General features: G+C 41.1%; 1 protein-coding gene across 1 annotated transcript in view; it reads right to left on the bottom strand.

Moving 5' to 3' along the window:
- ambra1b (autophagy/beclin-1 regulator 1b) overlaps positions 1–20282 on the bottom strand; it is a 63492-nt gene that overhangs the window by 7935 nt on the left and 35275 nt on the right. Inside the window, exon 17 of the mRNA XM_064930497.1 lies at positions 17509–17640. Within this exon, the coding sequence (XP_064786569.1) occupies positions 17509–17640 (132 nt within the window). The remainder of the gene's footprint in view (positions 1–17508; positions 17641–20282) is intronic.

The raw sequence follows: 20282 nt of genomic DNA, 5'->3' as shown, positions 1-20282 counted from the left end.
AACATTTATTGAGTAAATGGGAGTCTTGTGAGTGCAACCATATGAAAATTATCAAAAGGTAAGTGATTAATTTTCTCTCTATTTCTGACTTGTGTAACTCCTCTATTCGGCTGGTAACTGTTTGTAATGATTTGTCTGCTGGGCGCTGTTCTCAGATAATCGCATGGTATGCTTTCACCGTAAAGCCTTTTTGAAATCTGACACCGTGGTTAACAAGAAGTTTATCTTTAAACCGATGTATAACACTTGTATGTTTTATGAATTTTTACAACAAGTATTTCTGTTTTTGAATTTGTGCAATTTCACTGGATGTTGGCCAAGTGGGACGAGTGAGGTTAATTGAAATGCATTCCAGGTGACTATCTCATGAAGCTGGTTGAAAGAATGCCAAGTGTACACAAAGCTGTCTTCAAGGCAAAGGGTGGCTATTTGAAGAATCTCAAATATAAAATGTATTTAGATTTGTTTAATACTTTTTTGGTTACTACATGATTCCATGTGTTATTTCGTAGTTGAGGTCTTCACTATTATTCTACAATGTAGAAAATAATAAAAAAAGAAAACCCTTGAATGAGTAGGTGTTCTAAAACTTTTGACTGGTAGTGTATGTTTTACATTAGTCTTGTTAGTGGTTATTTGTCCCAACCTTTAGCTCCATTCAACCCCTCCCGTCTCTCTCTTATCACCATTCATATTGGATTTCTATTTGCCATATATTTTTCAACTGTGCTGTTTCACAAAAAAACTATTTTGTCATTGTTTCTATAGATGGAAATTGAAAATGCTTTTTTTTATCTAAACATATATTATTGATCAATTCACTATGGACTTCTCAGATCGCCCAGTAGTGCTATCTGCAGGGTTAGCTCCGGCTAAATATTGCAATTCAGCTATTCCTGGACCTGTGACCAAAAACAAGCGACATATTTTTTTTAAATTTTACCTTTATTTAACCAGGCAAGTCAGTTAAGAACAAATTCTTATTTTCAATGACGGCCTGGGAACAGTGGGTTAACTGCCTGTTCAAGGGCAGAACGACAGATTTGTACCAAATTAACTAATGATTCGGCCTCTTCGCAGCAAAATCTGCAGAGCTGTGAATGTCCACCGTGTAAATAACATTCTATTGGTTGAAAGAATTTTGTATAATAATTTAAAATGTAAAAATTCAAAGTTTTGAATCTGGCGTTGTTTTGCATATCATTTCAAGTTCAAATCCCCGAGCTGACACGGTACAAATATGTCGTTCTGCCCCTGAACAGGCAGTTAAACCACTGTTCCTAGGCCGTCATTGAAAATAAGAATTTGTTCTTAACTGACTTGCCTGGTTAAATAAAAGGTTAAAAAAAATAATAAATAACTATGCACCATGGAATCAGTATGTTAAAAACCTCTTCCCAACTATTTTGCAATCTATATGGCACGGCTGTCATTTTTTGGGTCCTTAAATGAAACAGGTATACTTTTTATTATTCATCACAATTTTCATTAACCAATTATAGTATTTAATGCAGCACCAACAAACATGTTGATGGATGTGATTTTGACGCCTTTTCCGGTCACAACTTGCAGACTTGTTTACGTGTCGCTGTGCATTTTGTTGTGCCAACCTTACTTTGCTACCTGACAACTTTACGGTTTTTACTTTTTATATTTTTGTTTTTTCCCCTCAACTTTTTTACTCTGGACGCTTTATCTGGACATGGTTCGTCAGGACCTCCACCAGCCAACCAGTAGTAACATTAACATGATGCTTTATCTGGACATGGTTCGTCAGGACCTCCACCAGCCAACCAGTAGTAACATTAACATGATGCTTTATCTGGACGTGGTTCTACATGACCTCCACTAGCCAACCAGTAGTAACATTAACATGATGCTTTATCTGGACATGGTTTGTCAGGACCTCCACCAGCCAACCAGTAGTAGCATTAACATGATGCTTTATCTGGACGTGGTTCATCAGGACCTCCACCAGCCAACCAGTAGTAACATTAACATGATGCTTTATCTGGACATGGTTCATCAGGACCTCCACCAGCCGAAGCAAAGTAGTAACATTAACATGATGCTTTATCTGGACATGGTTCGTCAGGACCTCCAACAGCCAACCAGTAGTAACATTAACATGATGCTTTATCTGGACATGGTTCGTCAGGACCTCCAACAGCCAACCAGTAGTAACATAGACATGATGCTTTATCTGGACACGGTTCATCAGGACCTCCACCAGCCAACCAGTAGTAACATTAACATGATGCTTTATCTGGACGTGGTTCGTCAGGACCTCCACCAGCCAACCAGTAGTAACATTAACATGATGCTTTATCTGGACATGGTTCGTCAGGACCTCCAACAGCCGGAGCTAAGTAGTAACATTAACATGATGCTTCATCTGGACGTGGTTCTACAGGACCTCCACCAGCCAACCAGTAGTAACATTAACATGATGCTTTATCTGGACATGGTTCTACAGGACCTCCACCAGCCAACCAGTAGAAACATTAACATGATGCTTTATCTGGACATGGTTCGTCAGGACCTCCAACAGCTGAAGCAAAGTAGTAACATTAACATGATGCTTTATCTGGACATGGTTCGTCAGGACCTCCACCAGCCAACCAGTAGTAACATTAACATGATGCTTTATCTGGACATGGTTCGTCAGGACCTCCACCAGCCAACCAGTAGTAACATTAACATGATGCTTTATCTGGACATGGTTCGTCAGGACCTCCACCAGCCAACCAGTAGTAACATTAACATGATGCTTTATCTGGACATGGTTCGTCAGGACCTCCACCAGCCAACCAGTAGTAACATTAACATGATGCTTTATCTGGACATGGTTCATCAGGACCTCCACCAGCATTAACATGAATCTGGACAAAGTAGTAACATTAACATGATGCTTTATCTGGACATGGTTCATCAGGACCTCCACCAGCCAACCAGTAGTAACATTAACATGATGCTTTATCTGGACGTGGTTCATCAGGACCTCCACCAGCCAACCAGTAGTAACATTAACATGATGCTTTATCTGGACATGGTTCGTCAGGACCTCCACCAGCCAACCAGTAGTAACATTAACATGATGCTTTATCTGGACATGGTTCGTCAGGACCTCCACCAGCCAACCAGTAGTAACATTAACATGATGCTTTATCTGGACATGGTTCATCAGGACCTCCAACAGCCGAAGCAAAGTAGTAACATTAACATGATGCTTTATCTGGACGTGGTTCTACAGGACCTCCACCAGCCAACCAGTAGTAACATTAACATGATGCTTTATCTGGACATGGTTCTACAGGACCTCCACCAGCCAACCAGTTAGTAACATTAACATGATGCTTTATCTGGACATGGTTCGTCAGGACCTCCAACAGCCGAAGCAAAGTAGTAACATTAACATGATGCTTTATCTGGACATGGTTCGTCAGGACCTCCACCAGACAACCAGTAGTAACATTAACATGATGCTTTATCTGGACATGGTTCGTCAGGACCTGCTTTATCTGGACCACCAGCCAACCAGTAGTAACATTAACATGATGCTTTATCTGGACATGGTTCGTCAGGACCTCCACCAGACAACCAGTAGTAACATTAACATGATGCTTTATCTGGACATGGTTCGTCAGGACCTCCACCAGCCAACCAGTAGTAACATTAACATGATGCTTTATCTGGACATGGTTCGTCAGGACCTCCAACAGCCGAAGCTAAGTAGTAACATTAACATGATGCTTCATCTGGACGTGGTTCTACAGGACCTCCACCAGCCAACCAGTAGTAACATTAACATGATGCTTTATCTGGACATGGTTCGTCAGGACCTCCACCAGCCAACCAGTAGTAACATTAACATGATGCTTTATCTGGACATGGTTCATCAGGACCTCCACCAGCCGAAGCAAAGTAGTAACATTAACATGATGCTTTATCTGGACATGGTTCATCAGGACCTCCACCAGCCAACCAGTAGTAACATTAACATGATGCTTTATCTGGACCTGGTTCGTCAGGACCTGGTTCATAGACATGATGCTTTAGGACCTCAGGACCTCCACCAGCCAACCAGTAGTAACATTAACATGATGCTTTATCTGGACATGGTTCTACAGGACCTCCACCAGCCAACCAGTAGTAACATAGACATGATGCTTTATCTGGACATGGTTCATCAGGACCTCCACCAGCCAACCAGTAGTAACATTAACATGATGCTTTATCTGGACATGGTTCTCAGGACCTCCACCAGCCAACCAGTTAGTAACATTAACATGATGCTTTATCTGGACATGGTTCGTCAGGACCTCCAACAGCCGAAGCAAAGTAGTAACATTAACATGATGCTTTATCTGGACATGGTTCGTCAGGACCTCCACCAGCCAACCAGTAGTAACATTAACATGATGCTTTATCTGGACATGGTTCGTCAGGACCTCCACCAGCCAACCAGTAGTAACATTAACATGATGCTTTATCTGGACATGGTTCAGGACCTCCACCAGTCAGGACCATTAACATGATGCCTGGACATGGTTCGTCAGCCAACCAGTAGTAACATTAACATGATGCTTTATCTGGACATGGTTCGTCAGGACCTCCAACAGCCGAAGCTAAGTAGTAACATTAACATGATGCTTCATCTGGACGTGGTTCTACAGGACCTCCACCAGCCAACCAGTAGTAACATTAACATGATGCTTTATCTGGACCTGGTTCGTCAGGACCTCCACCAGCCAACCAGTAGTAACATTAACATGATGCTTTATCTGGACGTGGTTCTACAGGACCTCCACCAGCCAACCAGTAGTAACATTAACATGATGCTTTATCTGGACATGGTTCATCAGGACCTCCACCAGCCAACCAGTAGTAACATTAACATGATGCTTTATCTGGACATGGTTCGTCAGGACCTCCACCAGCCAACCAGTTAGTAACATTAACATGATGCTTTATCTGGACATGGTTCGTCAAGACCTCCAACAGCCGAAGCAAAGTAGTAACATTAACATGATGCTTTATCTGGACATGGTTCGTCAGGACCTCCACCAGCCAACCAGTAGTAACATTAACATGATGCTTTATCTGGACATGGTTCGTCAGGACCTCCACCAGCCAACCAGTAGTAACATTAACATGATGCTTTATCTGGACATGGTTCGTCAGGACCTCCACCAGCCAACCAGTAGTAACATTAACATGATGCTTTATCTGGACATGGTTTGTCAGGACCTCCAACAGCCGAAGCTAAGTAGTAACATTAACATGATGCTTCATCTGGACGTGGTTCTACAGGACCTCCACCAGCCAACCAGTAGTAACATTAACATGATGCTTTATCTGGACATGGTTCATCAGGACCTCCAACAGCCGAAGCAAAGTAGTAACATTAACATGTTGCCTTCTAATTGCAGTCGCTGTACTCCTAATATACAGGAGAACGATCGCCTTACGGCGAGGATAGCTGTGCTACTAGCCCAGCTTCAGACGCAATCGTTAGGCAAGGGTCATTTCAGTGTAGGAAAGGATGAAACGGCGTCTGTGCCACCAGAAAGTACAGATAGTAACGTTAGTATAAATCCCCTCGCACGGTCCCCGCAGCCGGACAACTTTCTCACGGTTTCTGGAGGGAAATGCTGTAGGAATGCTCAACCGGTGTCGCTCATTCAGCCGACAGAAACTTTCAACTGGTTTTCCCCATTAAGCAACGAGTAGGAGTCAGAGGCCGAGCCTTCTCTTGTCTCTACTCCTCTCGTTACGGGTTCTGAGACGCCGAAGCTTCCCACCATTAGCTCTGACAAACTGAAAACTCTGGTCATTGGCGACACCGTTACCCGCAGTATTAGACTTAAAACGAAACATCCAGCGATCATACACTGTTTACCAGGGGGCAGGGCTACCGACGTCAAGGCTAATCTGAAGATGGTGCTGGCTAAAGCTAAAACTGGCGAGTGTAGACAGTATAGAGATATTGTTATCCACGTCGGCACCAACGATGTTAGGATGAAACAGTCAGATCACCAAGCGCAACATAGCTTCAGCGTGTAAATCAGCTAGAAAAATGTGTCGGCATCGAGTAATTGTCTCTGGCCCCCTCCCAGTTATGGGGAGTGATGAGCTCTACAGCAGTCTCACAACTCAATCGCTGGTTGAAAACGGTTTTCTGCCCCTCCCAAAAGATAGAATTTGTAGATAATTGGCCCCCTTTCTGGGACTCACCCACAAACAGGACCAAGCCTGACCTGCTGAGGAGTGACGGACTCCATCCTAGCTGGAGGGGTGCTCTCATCTTATCTACCAACATAGACAGGGCTCTAACTCCTCTAGCTCCACAATGAAATAGGGTGCAGGCCAGGCAGCAGGCTGTTAGCCAGCCTGCCAGCATAGTGGATTCTGCCACTAGCACAGTCAGTGTAGTCAGCTCAGCTATCCCCATTGAGACCATGTCTAGGTTGGCAATTATAGGCAATGAACTAATCACTCATCATAATCTTGATGTGATTGGCCTGACTGAAACATAGCTTAAGCCTGATGAATTTACTGTGTTAACTGAGGCCTCACCTCCTGGCTACACTAGTGACCATATCCCCCGTGCTTCCCGCAAAGGCGGAGGTGTTGCTAACATTTACAATAGCAAATTTCAATTTACATTTTTTTTTAAATGATGTTTTAATCTTTTGAGCTTCTAGTCATGAAATCTATGCAGCCTAATCAATCGCTTTTTATAGCTACTGTTTATAGGCCTCCTGGGCCATATACAGCGTTCCTCATTGAGTTCCCCGAATTCCTATTGGACCTTGTAGTCATAGCAGATAATATTCTAATCTTTGGTGATTTTAATATTCACATGGAAAAGTCCACAGACCCACTCCAAAAGGCTTTCGGAGCCATCATCGACTCAGTGGGTTTTGTCCAACATGTCTCTGGACCTACTCACTGTCACAGTCATACTCTGGACCTAGTTTTGTCTCATGGAATAAATGTTGTGGATCTTAATGTTTTTCCTCATAATCCTGGACTATCGGACCACCATTTTATTACGTTTGCAATTGCAACAAATAATCTGCTCAGACCCCAACCAAGGAACATCAAAAGTGATGCTATAAATAGATTCCTTGATGTCCTTCCAGACTCCCTCTGTCTACCCAAGGACAAAAATCAGTTAACCACCTAACTGAGGAACTTAATTTAACCTTGCGCAATACCCTAGATGCAGTTGCACCCCTAAAAAACTAAAAACATTTCTCATAAGAAACTAGCTCCCTGGTACACAGAAAATACCCGAGCTCTGAAGCAAGCTTCCAGATAATTGGAACGGAAATGGTGCCACACCAAACTGGAAGTCTTCCGACTAGCTTGGAAAGACAGTACCGTGCAGTAACGAAGAGCCCTTACTGCTGCTCGATCATCCTATTTTTCCAAGTTAATTGAGGAAAATAAGAACAATCCGAAATTCCTTTTTGATATGTCGCAAAGCTAACTAAAAAGCAGCATTCCCCAAGAGAGGATGGCTTTCACTTCAGCAGTAAAAAATTCATGAACTTCTTTGAGGAAAAGATCATGATTATTAGAAAGCAAATTACAGACTCCTCTTTAAATCTGCGTATTCCTTCAAAGCTCAGTTGTCATGAGTCTGCACAACACTGCCAGGACCTAGGATTAAGAGAGACACTCAAGTGTTTTAGCACTATATCTCTTGACACAATGATGGAAACAATCATGGCCTCTAAACCTTCAAGCTGCATACTGGACCCTATTCCAACTAAAGCACTGAAAGAGCTGCTTCCTGTGCTTGGCCCTCCTATGTTGAACATAATAAATGGCTCTCTATCCACCGGATGTGTACCAAACTCACTAAAAGTGGCAGTAATAAAGCCTCTCTTGAAAAAGCCAAACCTTGACCCAGAAAATATAAAAAACTAAAAATCGGCCTATATCGAATCTTCCATTCCTCTCAAAAATTTTAGAAAAGGCTGTTGCGCAGCAACTCACTGCCTTCCTGAAGACAATGTATCAGTCTGGTTTTAGACCCCATCATAGTACAGACTGAACTTGTGAAGGTGGTAAATGACCTTTTAATGGCATGAGACCATGTTAACTTTCACTGCTATGTGGATGACACACAGCTGTACATTTCAATGAAACATGGTGAAGCCCCAAAATTGCCCTCGCTAAAAGCATGTGTTTCAGACATAAGGAAGTGGACTGCTGCAAACTTTCTACTTTTAAACTCGGACAAAACAGAGATGCTTGTTCTAGGTCCCAAGAAACAAAGAGATCTTCTGTTGAATCTGACAATTACTCTTAATGGTTGTACAGTCATCTCAAATAAAACTGAAGGACCTCGGCGTTACTCTGGACCCTGATCTCTCTTTTGAAGAACATATCAAGACTGTTACAAGGACAGCTTTTTCCCCATCTACATAACATTGCAAAAATCAGAAACTTTCTGTCCAAAAATGCAGAAAAATGAATCCATGCTTTTGTCACTTCTAGGTTAGACTACTGCAATGCTTTACTTTCCGGCTACCCGGATAAAGCACTAAATAAACTTCAGTTAGTGCTAAATACGGCTGCTGGAATCCTGACTAGAACCTAAACATTTGATCATATTACTCCAGTGCTAGCCTCCCTACACTGGCTTCCTGTCAAGGCAAGGGCTGATTTCAAGGTTTTACTGCTAACCTACAAAGCATTACATGGGCTTGCTCCTACCTCTCTCTCTGATTAAATCCTGCTGTACATACCTACACATACCTAGACGCAGGCCTCCTAATTGTCCTTAGAATTTCTAAGCAAACAGCTCGAGACAGGGCTTTGTCCTATAGAGCTCCATTTTTATGGAATGGTCTGCCTACCCATGTGAGAGACGCAAACTCGGTCTCAACCTTTAAGTCTTTACTGAAGACTCATTTCTTCAGTGGGTCATATGATTGAGTGTAGTCTGGCCCAGGAGTGTGAAGGTGAACGGAAAGGCTCTGGAGCAAGGAACCGCCCTTGCTGTCTCTGCCTGGCCGGTTCCCCTCTTTCCACTGGGATTCTCTGCTTCTAACCCTATTACAGGGGCTGAGTCACTGGCTTACTGGTGCTCTTTCATGCCGTCCCTAGGAGGGGTGCGCCACTTGAGTGGGTTGAGTCACTGATGTGATCTTCCTGTCTGGGTTGGCGCCCCCCCTTGGGTTGTGCCGTGGCGAAGATCTTTGTGGGCTATACTCGGCCTCGTCTCAGGATGGTAAGTTGGTGGTTGAAGATATCCCTCTAGTGGTGTGGGGGCTGTGCTTTGGCAAAGTGGGTGGGGTTATATCCTTCCTGTTTGGCCCAGTCCGGGGTTGTCATCGGATGGGGCCACAGTGTCTCCTGACCCCTCCTGTCTCAGCCTCCAGTATTTATGCTGCAGTAGTTTGTGTCGGGGGGCTAGGGTCAGTTTGTTATATCTGGAGTACTTCTCCTGTCCTATCCGGTGTCCTGTGTGAATTTAAGTACTCACTCACTCACTCACTCACTCACTCACTCACTCACTCACTCACTCACTCACTCGACCTGAGCCGTAGGACCATGCCTCAGGACTACCTGACATGATGACTCCTTGCTGTCCCCAGTCCACCTGGCCGTGCTGCTGCTCCAGTTTCAACTGTTCTGCCTGTGATTATTATTATTTGACCATGCTGGTCATTTATGAACATTTGAACATCTTGGCCATGTTCTGTTATAATCTCCACCCTGCACAGCCAGAAGAGGACTGGCCACCCCACATAGCCTGGTTCCTCTCTAGGTTCCTTCCTAGGTTTTGGCCTTTCTAGGGAGTTTTTCCTAGCCACCGTGCTTCTACACCCGCATTGCTTGCTGTTTGGGGTTTTAGGCTGGGTTTCTGTACAGCACTTTGAGATATCAGCTGATGTACGAAGGGCTTTATAAATAAATTTGATTTGATGTTCCATATTTTTCCCCCCTTCCACTTTTGTGGTAATGCTGCAGTAAGTTGGTTGTAATTTTGGGTAGAGCAGACATTTCCATATGTTTTTGTTAGCTGCATGTGTGACATAACTCCACCAGTCATATTTATAATATAATTTACGAAGATAACCTTTCATTTTTCAAAAAAATAAATATATTTAGTATATTTGAGGTTTACCACAATATTTGTTGTATTGTTTGTTCTGTCTTTTCTGATGGATTAAATTAAAATTGCAACCAAGCCATTTGTTTTAAAAATAGCGATATTTGGGAGATGATTTCCTTTTCAAATAACTTAAAAAGTGATCTTTGTAATCTGAATAAAGGGAAAATGGCCTTTCTTGAACATAGGGTTAGACATTCTTACTAATTTGCTAGAGAACCAGTTCATATTTAAGTATACATTCTGTATGACTGAAGCCATTAGTGAGAGGTCTAATGCTTTTACAGTTAATCATTTCTGCCCTCCGAATTCATATTCATTATATAAATAGGCCTGTTGAATTTCTGGCTTACCGTTCCAAATAAAATATATTTTTTTCTCAATAAAAAAAAAACGGTTTGCTAGGTATAGGCAAGACCATAAGCAAAGAGGTAAACTGGGATATGACTAAAGAGTATTTACCTTTCCATGATAGTAAGATCTAATGTATTTCTATTGAAATGTATTGGAGTGAGATCATCTCTCTCTTTCGGTATGTATACCCGAGTATGTCCACATCCCAATCAGAAAAAGTTATTGGTAAAATACACAGTAATGTAAAAGTTGTATTTATTAGTGATCCAATACATAATATAGTAAGTACACTTCTCATAATTTGGTTGTAATCCAGAGAGTTTAGAAAAAATATTTTGATCCTCTATGAGGCTGTGGAGGTATCCAAGTTGTGGATTTAAAAGGAAAAAAATGAATCAGCGTACAATGACACCTTTGTTTTTAAGCCCCGTCTTTCTAATCCCTTGATAGTGTTGGATCTGATTTTAATAACTAACATTTCGATGGCCATAATAAATAGATATGCCAATAGTAGACAACCTTGTTTTACTCCAACAGTTTAATACTTTGAGAAGTAGCCATTAATTTACACCTAGGGTTACTGTACATGATTTGAACCCATTTTAGAAGATATTCTAAAATCTTTTAGAAGATATTCTCCAAAATTGGAATGTTTACATACAATAAGTTGACTGTGCCTTTAAACAGCTTGTAAAATTCCAGAAAATGGTGTTATGGCTTTAGAGGCTTCTGATAGGCTAATTGACATCATTTGAGTCAATTGGAGGTGTACCTGTGGATGTATTTCACGGCCTACCTTCAAACTCAGGGCCTCTTTGCTTGACATCATGGGAAAATCAAAAGAAAATCAGCCAAGACCTCATAAAACAAATTGTAGACCACAAGTAGAGTGAGAGGCCTTGAAATACATCCACAGGTACACCTCCAATTGACTCAAATTATGTCAATTAGCCTATCAGAAGCTGGAATTGTGATAAAGTGAATTACAAGTGAAATAATCTGTCTGTTAACAATTGCTGGAAAAAGGACTTGTGTCATGCACAAATGAGATGTCCTAACCGACTTGCCAAAACTATAGTTTGTTAACAAGACATTTGTGGAGTGGTTGAAAAACGAGTTTTAATGACGCCAACGTAAGTGTATGTAAACTTCCGACTTCACCTGTATGAGTCTTTCTATCTATCTGCAGTCGTACTTTATCAAAAGCCTTTGAGTAAACTATTAAAAGCAGGTCTGGTTTCCCAGATTTTGCATAGTGTTCCATTGTTTCCAGTACTTGCCATATTATCATCCATGTATCGTCCATTTAAAAAACCTGTCTGATAAGAATGAATAATCTCCGACAATACCTTTTTAATTCTATGCGCTATACATTTTGCATCACAACACTGAAGGGTAAGGAGCCTCCAATTTAAAAAAAAATGGACAGGATCTTTATATATCCCACTTGTATCCTGTTTCAGTAATAATGAAATCAGACCTTGTTGAGTGTCTGATAACCACTCCTATGTAAATGGTAGACTAAAACATTCTAATAACAGTCATCTGAGTATATCAAGAAAGGCTTGATATACCTCAACTGGTATGCCATCCAGCCCTGGAGTTTAAGGCTTTAATTGCATCTAGAAGATCCTCCTCTGTAATTTGGCCTTCGCCTGAGTCTTTCTGTATGGCTGTTAACTTTACATTATTAATATGAAAACAAATCCATACAATTAGCTTCGGTTAGAGGAGATGGAGGAGAAACAAAAACATATGCTTAAAGTACTTTGCTTCCTCTTTCAAAATATACATTTGGTGAATCTTGGGTGGCTCCATCATTTGTAACAAGTTTCAGTAAATTATTTTTGGTAGCATTTCTATGTTAAAGATCAAACAATAATTTGGTGCACCTTTCCCCATATTCTATCAGGTTTGCTTTATTATTATAATATATTACACTTGATCTTTGTTGAATAAGTTCCACCATTTCTTTTTCCTCTAAACTATTCTGAGCCTTTTTATTGCTATCCGTTTTCTTCGACCTTCTATTTCCTTTGTTAATATAGACTCCTTTATAGACTCCTTTGCCTAAATTGCTTTCATTTTAGAGACGAGTACTGAATTGCATGGCCTCTAAAAACACATTTTAAAGTGCCCCATACAATAAGCGGATTTGCTGTACCTATGTTCGATTTTTTTTTTTTTTTATAGAAATATCTCTGTCCTAGTTAAAAAGAAGTTATCATCCAATAAGCTTTAATTACATTTCCAATATCCTCGCCCACGTGGAAATGTAGTAATGTATGTGCCAATTATCGGATGGTCCGACCGCATTCTATCCCCTATCAACACTAACTTTTGGTGCCAACGAGAATGACATAAGAAAGTAGTCAAGACGACTAGCTGAATTGAGCCTCCGCTATGTATATCTCATTAGGTCAGGATATTAAACCTCCTCCATGTATATCTCACTAGGTCAGGATATTAAACCTCCTCCATGTATATCTCACTAGGTCAGGATATTAAACCTCCTCCATGTATATCTCACTAGGTCAGGATATTAAACCCCCTCCATGTATATCACACTAGGTCAGGGTATTAAACCTCCTCCATGTACATCTCACTAGGTCAGTGTATTAAACCTCCATGTACATCTCACTAGGTCAGGATATTAAACCTCAATGTATACCTCAACACGGTCAGGATATTAAACCTCCATTTATATCTCACTAGGTCAGGATATTAAACCTCCTCCATGTATATCTCACTTGGTCAGGGTATTAAACCTCCTCCATGTACATCTCACTAGGTCAGGATATTAAACCTCGATGTATACCTCACAAGGTCAGGATATTAAACCTCCATTTATATCTCACTAGGTCAGGATATTAAACCTCCTCCATGTATATATCTCACTATGTCAGAATATTTAAGCTTCCATATATCCACTAGTTCCAATATATCCATGACATTGATGATTTCATTAAGTGCCTCAGGGTGATAGTTTGTAGTGCGATTTCCTTTACGGTCCATTGAGGTATTTAAAACAGTATTATAATAAAAGTCTTGTATTTCTTGCAGGGTTGATCATTTATTATATACATTTTCAAAGAAGCGTGGATCATCAATATTTGGTCCATAAAGGTTCATGGGCCATCTCTGTTTATGGTCCAATAACATATTTAAATCATCCATCTACAGAGGCTTGCAAAAGTATTCACCCCCCTTGGCATTTTTCCTATTTTGTTGCCTTATAACCTGGAATTAAAAAAAAAATTGTGTGGGGGGGGAGGAGGATATAAAACAGGTTTCCCCTCAAGAATTTCACTGTATTTAGAGCCATCCATCATTCCTTCAATTCTGACCAGTTTCCCAGTCCCTGCCGATGGGAAAAACATCCCCATGATGCTGCCACCATGCTTCACTGTGTTTTCAGGTTAATGAGAAGAGTTGTGTTTGTGCCATATAGTGTTTTCCTTGATAGCCAAAAAGCTCAATTTTAGTCTCATCGGACCAGAGTATCTTTTTCCATATGTTTGGGAATTCTCCCACATGCCTTTTGGCGAACACCAAACGTGTTTGCTCATTTTTTTCTTTAAGCAATGGCTTTTTTCTGGCCACTCTTCTGTAAAGCCCAGCTCTTTGGAGTGTACAGCTTAAAGTGGTCCTATGGACAGATACTCCAATCTCCGCTGTGGAGCTTTGCCGGTCCTTCAGGGTTATCTTTGGTCTCTTTGTTGTCTCTCTGATTAATGCCCTCCTTGCCTGGTCCCTGAGTTTTGGTGGGCGGCCCTCTCTTGGCAGGTGCCGTATTCTATCCACTTTGTCCCTGACCTGTTTGGAGAGCTCCTTGGTCTTCATGGTGCCGCTTGCTTGGTGGTGCCACGTGCTTAGTGGTGTTGTAGACTCTGGGGCCTTTCAGAACAGGTGTATATATACACTGAGATCATGTAACAGATCATGTGACACTTAAATAAAATCCACTTGTGTGCAATCTAACTAATTATGTGACTTCTGAAGGTAATTGGTTGCACCAGATCTTATTTAGGGGCTTCATAGCAAAGGGGGTAAATACATATGCACGTACCACTTTTCCGTTTTATAATTTTTTGAAGTAATTTTTAAAATTTCACTTCACCAATTTGGACTATTTTGTGTATGTCCATTACATGAAATACAAATAAAAATCCATTTAAATTACAGGTTGTAATGCAACAAAATTGGGGAAAAAACAGCAAAGCTGTGTGAATACTTTTGCAAAGCACTACCATAAGGATCGGTTTGGACAATTTGCACATTCGAATCAAAATTACTTACTTAATTTGGAGTTTCTTTGCCCATGGGAGAAGTATATTTTACCCCCCAGTCCACACAACTTTATCTAAAATTGTTGAATTAGTTTCCTGTAAACAATAGATATTACTTTCCTTCTCTTTGAGCCAGGTAAATATTATTATTCTTTTCTTATTATCTGTTAAGCCGTCACAATTATTTATTTATTATTATTTAAAAACGGTTTTACCCATTTTTCTCCCCAATTTTGTGGTATCCAATCGGTCGTAACAGCCTTGTCCCGTCGCTGCAACTCCCGTACGGACTCGGGAGAGGCGAAGATCGATAGCCGCACGCCTCCGAAACACGACCCAGCCAAGCCGCACTGCTTCTTGACACAATGCCCGCTCAACCCGGAAGCCAGCCGCACCATTGTGTCAGAAGAAACACCGTACACCTGGCGACTGTGTCAGGTAGCCATGACAGCATTTATAATAAGAACGCTTGTGACCACACACACACATCTAAATATTGCACTTGGGGAAAAAACATCAGAGTAGAATGAAACAAACAGGCATTCTATTTTTGCTTTATTATCGTGGCCACTATAGTAGACATCGATCAAGTCGATCAAGCACAAGGCTACGTGTGCAAAAATAACATTCACTGTGTAAAAAAATGGAATAATCTCCCCTCACTCACACAAGTGTTAATGTCAAGTTCAACACAACAAAAGCAGTATATTTGGGCTACACTGCACATTATTACATTGTACACTTTCTGCCTGTGGATATCTGTTCTACAATGTGCCAGCAGAGCTTGATACCCTTTGTTGACATAATTGGTTTCTTTGAGGCAGAGAGTACGCCTGGCATATCCCTTTTTATTCATCGTGGGTTCTTCTCCATTATCGCAGCTCCTTTGTCACTCATTTCAAGGTTCTCCTTCAACTCCTTTATATCCTTACTGACTAATTCAAGTATGCCCAGTTTGTCATCTATCAACTTCAACAGATCGCGTTACACACTTACCAGACCCAGTGGTGAAAAGCATAAATGGTTTGTGTTTTTTGGAGATTGAGTCCCCACGCCATGTTTGAGTGTTGCTAGTTTTCGTAATTTTTGTCGACACATTTCTCTAGCCTTCGGATTAGTTTTGTGTTATTATCCAGATTAAATGTTATTACCAATCAGTATATGAAGTGCTAATATTTAAGTCTAACTTACTGATATTGAATATTACGTTCTTATCTTAAGGCGACTTGCACCGCTGTGTTCAGTACGCCATCTGATACTATTGTATTTGTTGCACGAGCAGTAACTCCATGGTCTGATGTTTCCTCCTTGCTTGGCAGAGAGCTCAGAAAATATCCAAATTGCGAACCCACGACCCAAATGTATCACACGTTAAAAAAAGAAGGTATATGCCATATATCACAATCGATTGGGCTTCCTGAATTAGTCTTATTTTCAGAGTTGCACTATTCCACTGGGGGGCTGCAAAACCTGGTGACGTAGCTCTCGCTGTACCGCGCACTTTGACAGACCACCCAACAATGAGTCGCCGTTATTCCCCATTTACATCAAATTAACACCCCATCATGCTTAGGGTCATGTATAAAAATCCTAGTTGCACATTATTTTGGCTACCTTGGCTAGAACAGATCTCAGTGAAAGAGGGGTCTCGAAGAAGCATAGGGGGTTTAAAAGGGTGTGTGTCTCAGTCACTAGATCTCAACCCTATTGAACTCTAATGGGAGATTCTGGAGAGGCACCTGAGTGTTTTCCACCACCATCAACAAAACACCAAATTATAGAATTTGTGGAAGAACTGTGCTGCACCCCCCCCCCAATAGAGTTCCAGACACTTGCAAACTCTATGCTAAGGTGTACTGAAGCTGTTCTGGGGGCTCATGGCTGCCCAACGCCCTATAAAGACACTATTGGCGTGTCATTTATTTTGGCAGTTACCTGTGATGGATTCTGGGTACTAACGCCTAAACTCTGGATAGGGTTAATTATCAGGTATCCTATTGAAATATTGGGTGCTTGGGTTTAGAAGGTCTACACCAGAAGTTAATGGTTATCTGTAGGAGGAAGGTATATAGTGTGTGCAATTAAGCTTGGAATGTACTGAGTGTAGGGAAAGTGATCACACGTGGCAGGTATTGATAAGAGATCAGGTCACGTTAAGGGAGAAATAAAACTATGGCCCGTTTCTCTTTGTGTCCTGCCTAGCAGTAAAGACAAAATGTTTGTTCAGATGTGTAGGAGGAGACTCAGCCTTGGAGGAAGGGTTAAATATCAGTGCTTGTGTGAAAAGGTTGTATCGATCCTCTGGGAAGAATAAACTTGGTTGAGCTTTCAAAGTGTCCGTTGAGTTTTTACTCAATTAGAATTAGAACCTAACGACTGTGTCTTTCACGGATTCTCTCCTCTGCAAAACAGACAGTTGAGACAGCCCTTCCTGACCATGTACCGTCATTAGTCATATAAAAACTAGAGGGCCTTTGCACCCCGCCTGGAGATCATTGTAGTGGAAAACATGCTGTAAAACCATATAGAAGGTACAATAAGAGGCATTGTGACAGGGTTGGAGTCAATTCCATTTCAATTCAGGAAGTACACTGAAATTCCAATTCCTTATGCTTTTCAATGAGTAACATTTCGAATTGGGTTTACTTTCTGAATTGGCTGGAATTGACCCCAACCCTGCTTTATGGCATTATAAAAAGTGAGGGTAGTAGGTGGGACTGGGAGGATTACCGGTATTAGCGGTAGAGGTGCCGGCTTCTGTTGAGGCGTCCCCCAGGGAACTGTCCTCGATCTGGCTGGTTTGTGGCTGCTCGAGGCTCCCTTTGGCCTCGCGGCTCGTGGACGGGAGCTCTTGGCGGACTTCTGAGATAGTGAGAGAGAAAACATTGATACATTAACATTTCATCAAAAAAACTGCAACACGAAACTGCACAGTAAGTTAGATGAGACATACATTGGTTGAAGGTTAATATCTATGTTAAATACAAAATAATACTTTACAGCTGACTCTTAATTGAATGTAAATGGGTCTTTGAGAACGATCTGATTGGATCTCAGTGTTTCTTTGTCACACATGGAGCCAATGAGAAGTCGGCGGCAGGTGGCCTAGCGGTTAGAACATTGAGCCAGTAACCAAAAGTTTGCTAGTTCGAATCCCTAAGCCGACAAGGTGAAAACTCTGTCGATGTGCCCTTGAGCAAGGCACCCTTATTGCTCCAGGGTTCCTGTTGGGTGTATCTGAGGGAGATGGGAAATGCAAAACAAACATTCCATACGTGTGTATAATACACACTTGAAACAGAACAAATATAGGCACCCACCTAATGATTATTATTAGAGCCTGACCAATATATTTTTGGGTCCGATACAGACTACGGAGAAAGTCAGAGTTCTAATTTAGCTAGCTAGCTACTCATCTCATCATGGATGATAGACTGTCTTGATTTTTGCAGATTGCATATTTGAAAAGAAACAAAATAACCCCACTAGCTAACATAATAGGCCCAGACAGTGACATATATATTTTTGTATCAAGGACGAGTGTTCACTTTGGCGCATGTCCAGTGTTAACACACAAGTAGAACATAATGCTAGCTAGCTAAGCTAACTGCCTTGCTGGCTAGATAACTAAACTCACTACCCTGCTGCTGGCTTGCTTGTCATCTAACGTTAACTACGTGAGAATGTGATGAGGACAAGGCTGCTTGCTTGGTGAAGCGTACTTCTGATTATTTACTTACTCAAATGCACTGCCTGTGGCAAGCTACTCACCGTCAAAGCACCATAAATACTCTTGCTCACATTGCGACATAAGGTTGAATGATGTTCAGGTAACGATTTCAATTTTTTTCTTTTAATTACTGCAAAAGGGCGGATTTATTTTATTTAACCCTTATTTTATCAGGTAAGTTGACTGAGAACACATTCTCATTTACAGCAAAGACTTGGGGAATAGTTACATGGAAGAGGGGGTATGAATGAGCCAATTGTAAGCTGGTAACTACATGCCTAGAATGATCAGAGATCAAATTACAGTCCATTTGGGAAAGTATTTAATTATCCCCCCATAACGACAAAGCAAAAACAGTATATTTTTTTTAAATGTCACATTTACATACAGTACCAGTCAAAAGTTGACAAACCTACTTATTCTAGGGTTTCTTAATGTTTTTACTATTTTCTACATTGTAGAATAGTGAAGACTTTCACAACTATGAAATAACATATCGAATCATGTAGTAACCAAAAATATGTTAAACAAATTAACATACATTTTACATTTGAGATTCTTCAAATAGCCACCTTTTGCCTTGGTGACAGTGTCGCACACTCTTGGCATTCTTTCAACCAGCTTCATGAGGAATGCTTTTCCAACAGTCTTGGAGTTCCCGCACATGCTTGACTCCTACTCTGCATCTCACAAAGACACAGCGTTTGGAAGGAAAAAATCTCAAATTTAAACTCAGACAAAAAGGATAGATTCCCACCGGTCTAATGTCAATTGCTTGTGTTGCTTGGCCCAAGCAAGTCTCTTGTTATTGGTCTCCTTTAGTAGTGGTTTCTTTGCAGAAATTCAACCATGAAGGCCTGATTCACACAGTCTCCTCTGAACAGTTGATGTTGAGATGTGTCTGTTACTTGAACTCTGTGAAGCATTTGTTTGGGCTGCAATTTCTGAGGCTGGTAACTCTAATGAACTTATCCTCTGCAGCAGAGGTAACTCTGGGTCTTCCATTCCTGTGGCAGTCCTAATGAGAGACAGTTTCATTATAGCGTTCAATGGTTTTTGTGACTGCGCTTTTAAAGTTCTTGAAATTTTCCGTATTTACAGACGTTCATGTCTTAAAGTAATGATGGATTGTCATTTCCCTTTGTTTATTTGAGCTGTTCTTGCCATAATATGGACATGGTCTTTTATCAAATAGGGCCATCTTCTGTATACCGCCCTGTCTTATCACAACGGATTGGTTCAAATGCATTGAGGAAAGAAATTCCAGAAATTAACAAGGCACACCTGTTAATTGAACTGCATTCCAGGTGACTACCTTGTGAAGCTGGTTGAGAGAATGCCAACAGTATGCAAAGCTGTCATCAAAGCAAAGGGTAGCTATTTGAAGAATCTCAAATATAAAATGTATTTTGATGTATTTAACACTTCTTTGGTTACTACAGGATTCCACATGGGTTATTTCATATTATTGATGTCTTCACTATTATTCAACAATGTAGAAAATAGTAAAAATAAAGAAAAACCCTTGAATGAGTAAGTGTATCCAAACTTATGACTGGTACTGTAAGTATTCAGACCCTTTACTCAGTACTTTGTTGAAGCACCTTTGACAGCAATTACAGCCTCGAGTCTTCATGGGTATAACACTTGGCACACCTGTATTTGGGGATTTTCTCCCATTCTTCTCTGCAGATCCTCAAGTCCTGTCAGGTTGGATGGGGCGTGTTGCGGAACAGCTATTTTCAGGTCTCACCAGAGACAGATTTGCTCTGAA

The sequence above is a fragment of the Oncorhynchus masou genome, chromosome 22 (assembly GCF_036934945.1).
Source record: "Oncorhynchus masou masou isolate Uvic2021 chromosome 22, UVic_Omas_1.1, whole genome shotgun sequence".
In the NCBI taxonomy this organism is placed as follows: domain Eukaryota; kingdom Metazoa; phylum Chordata; class Actinopteri; order Salmoniformes; family Salmonidae; genus Oncorhynchus; species Oncorhynchus masou.
The sequence above is the reverse complement of the archived record's forward strand: the minus strand, read 5'-3'. Positions and strand labels throughout refer to the sequence as shown.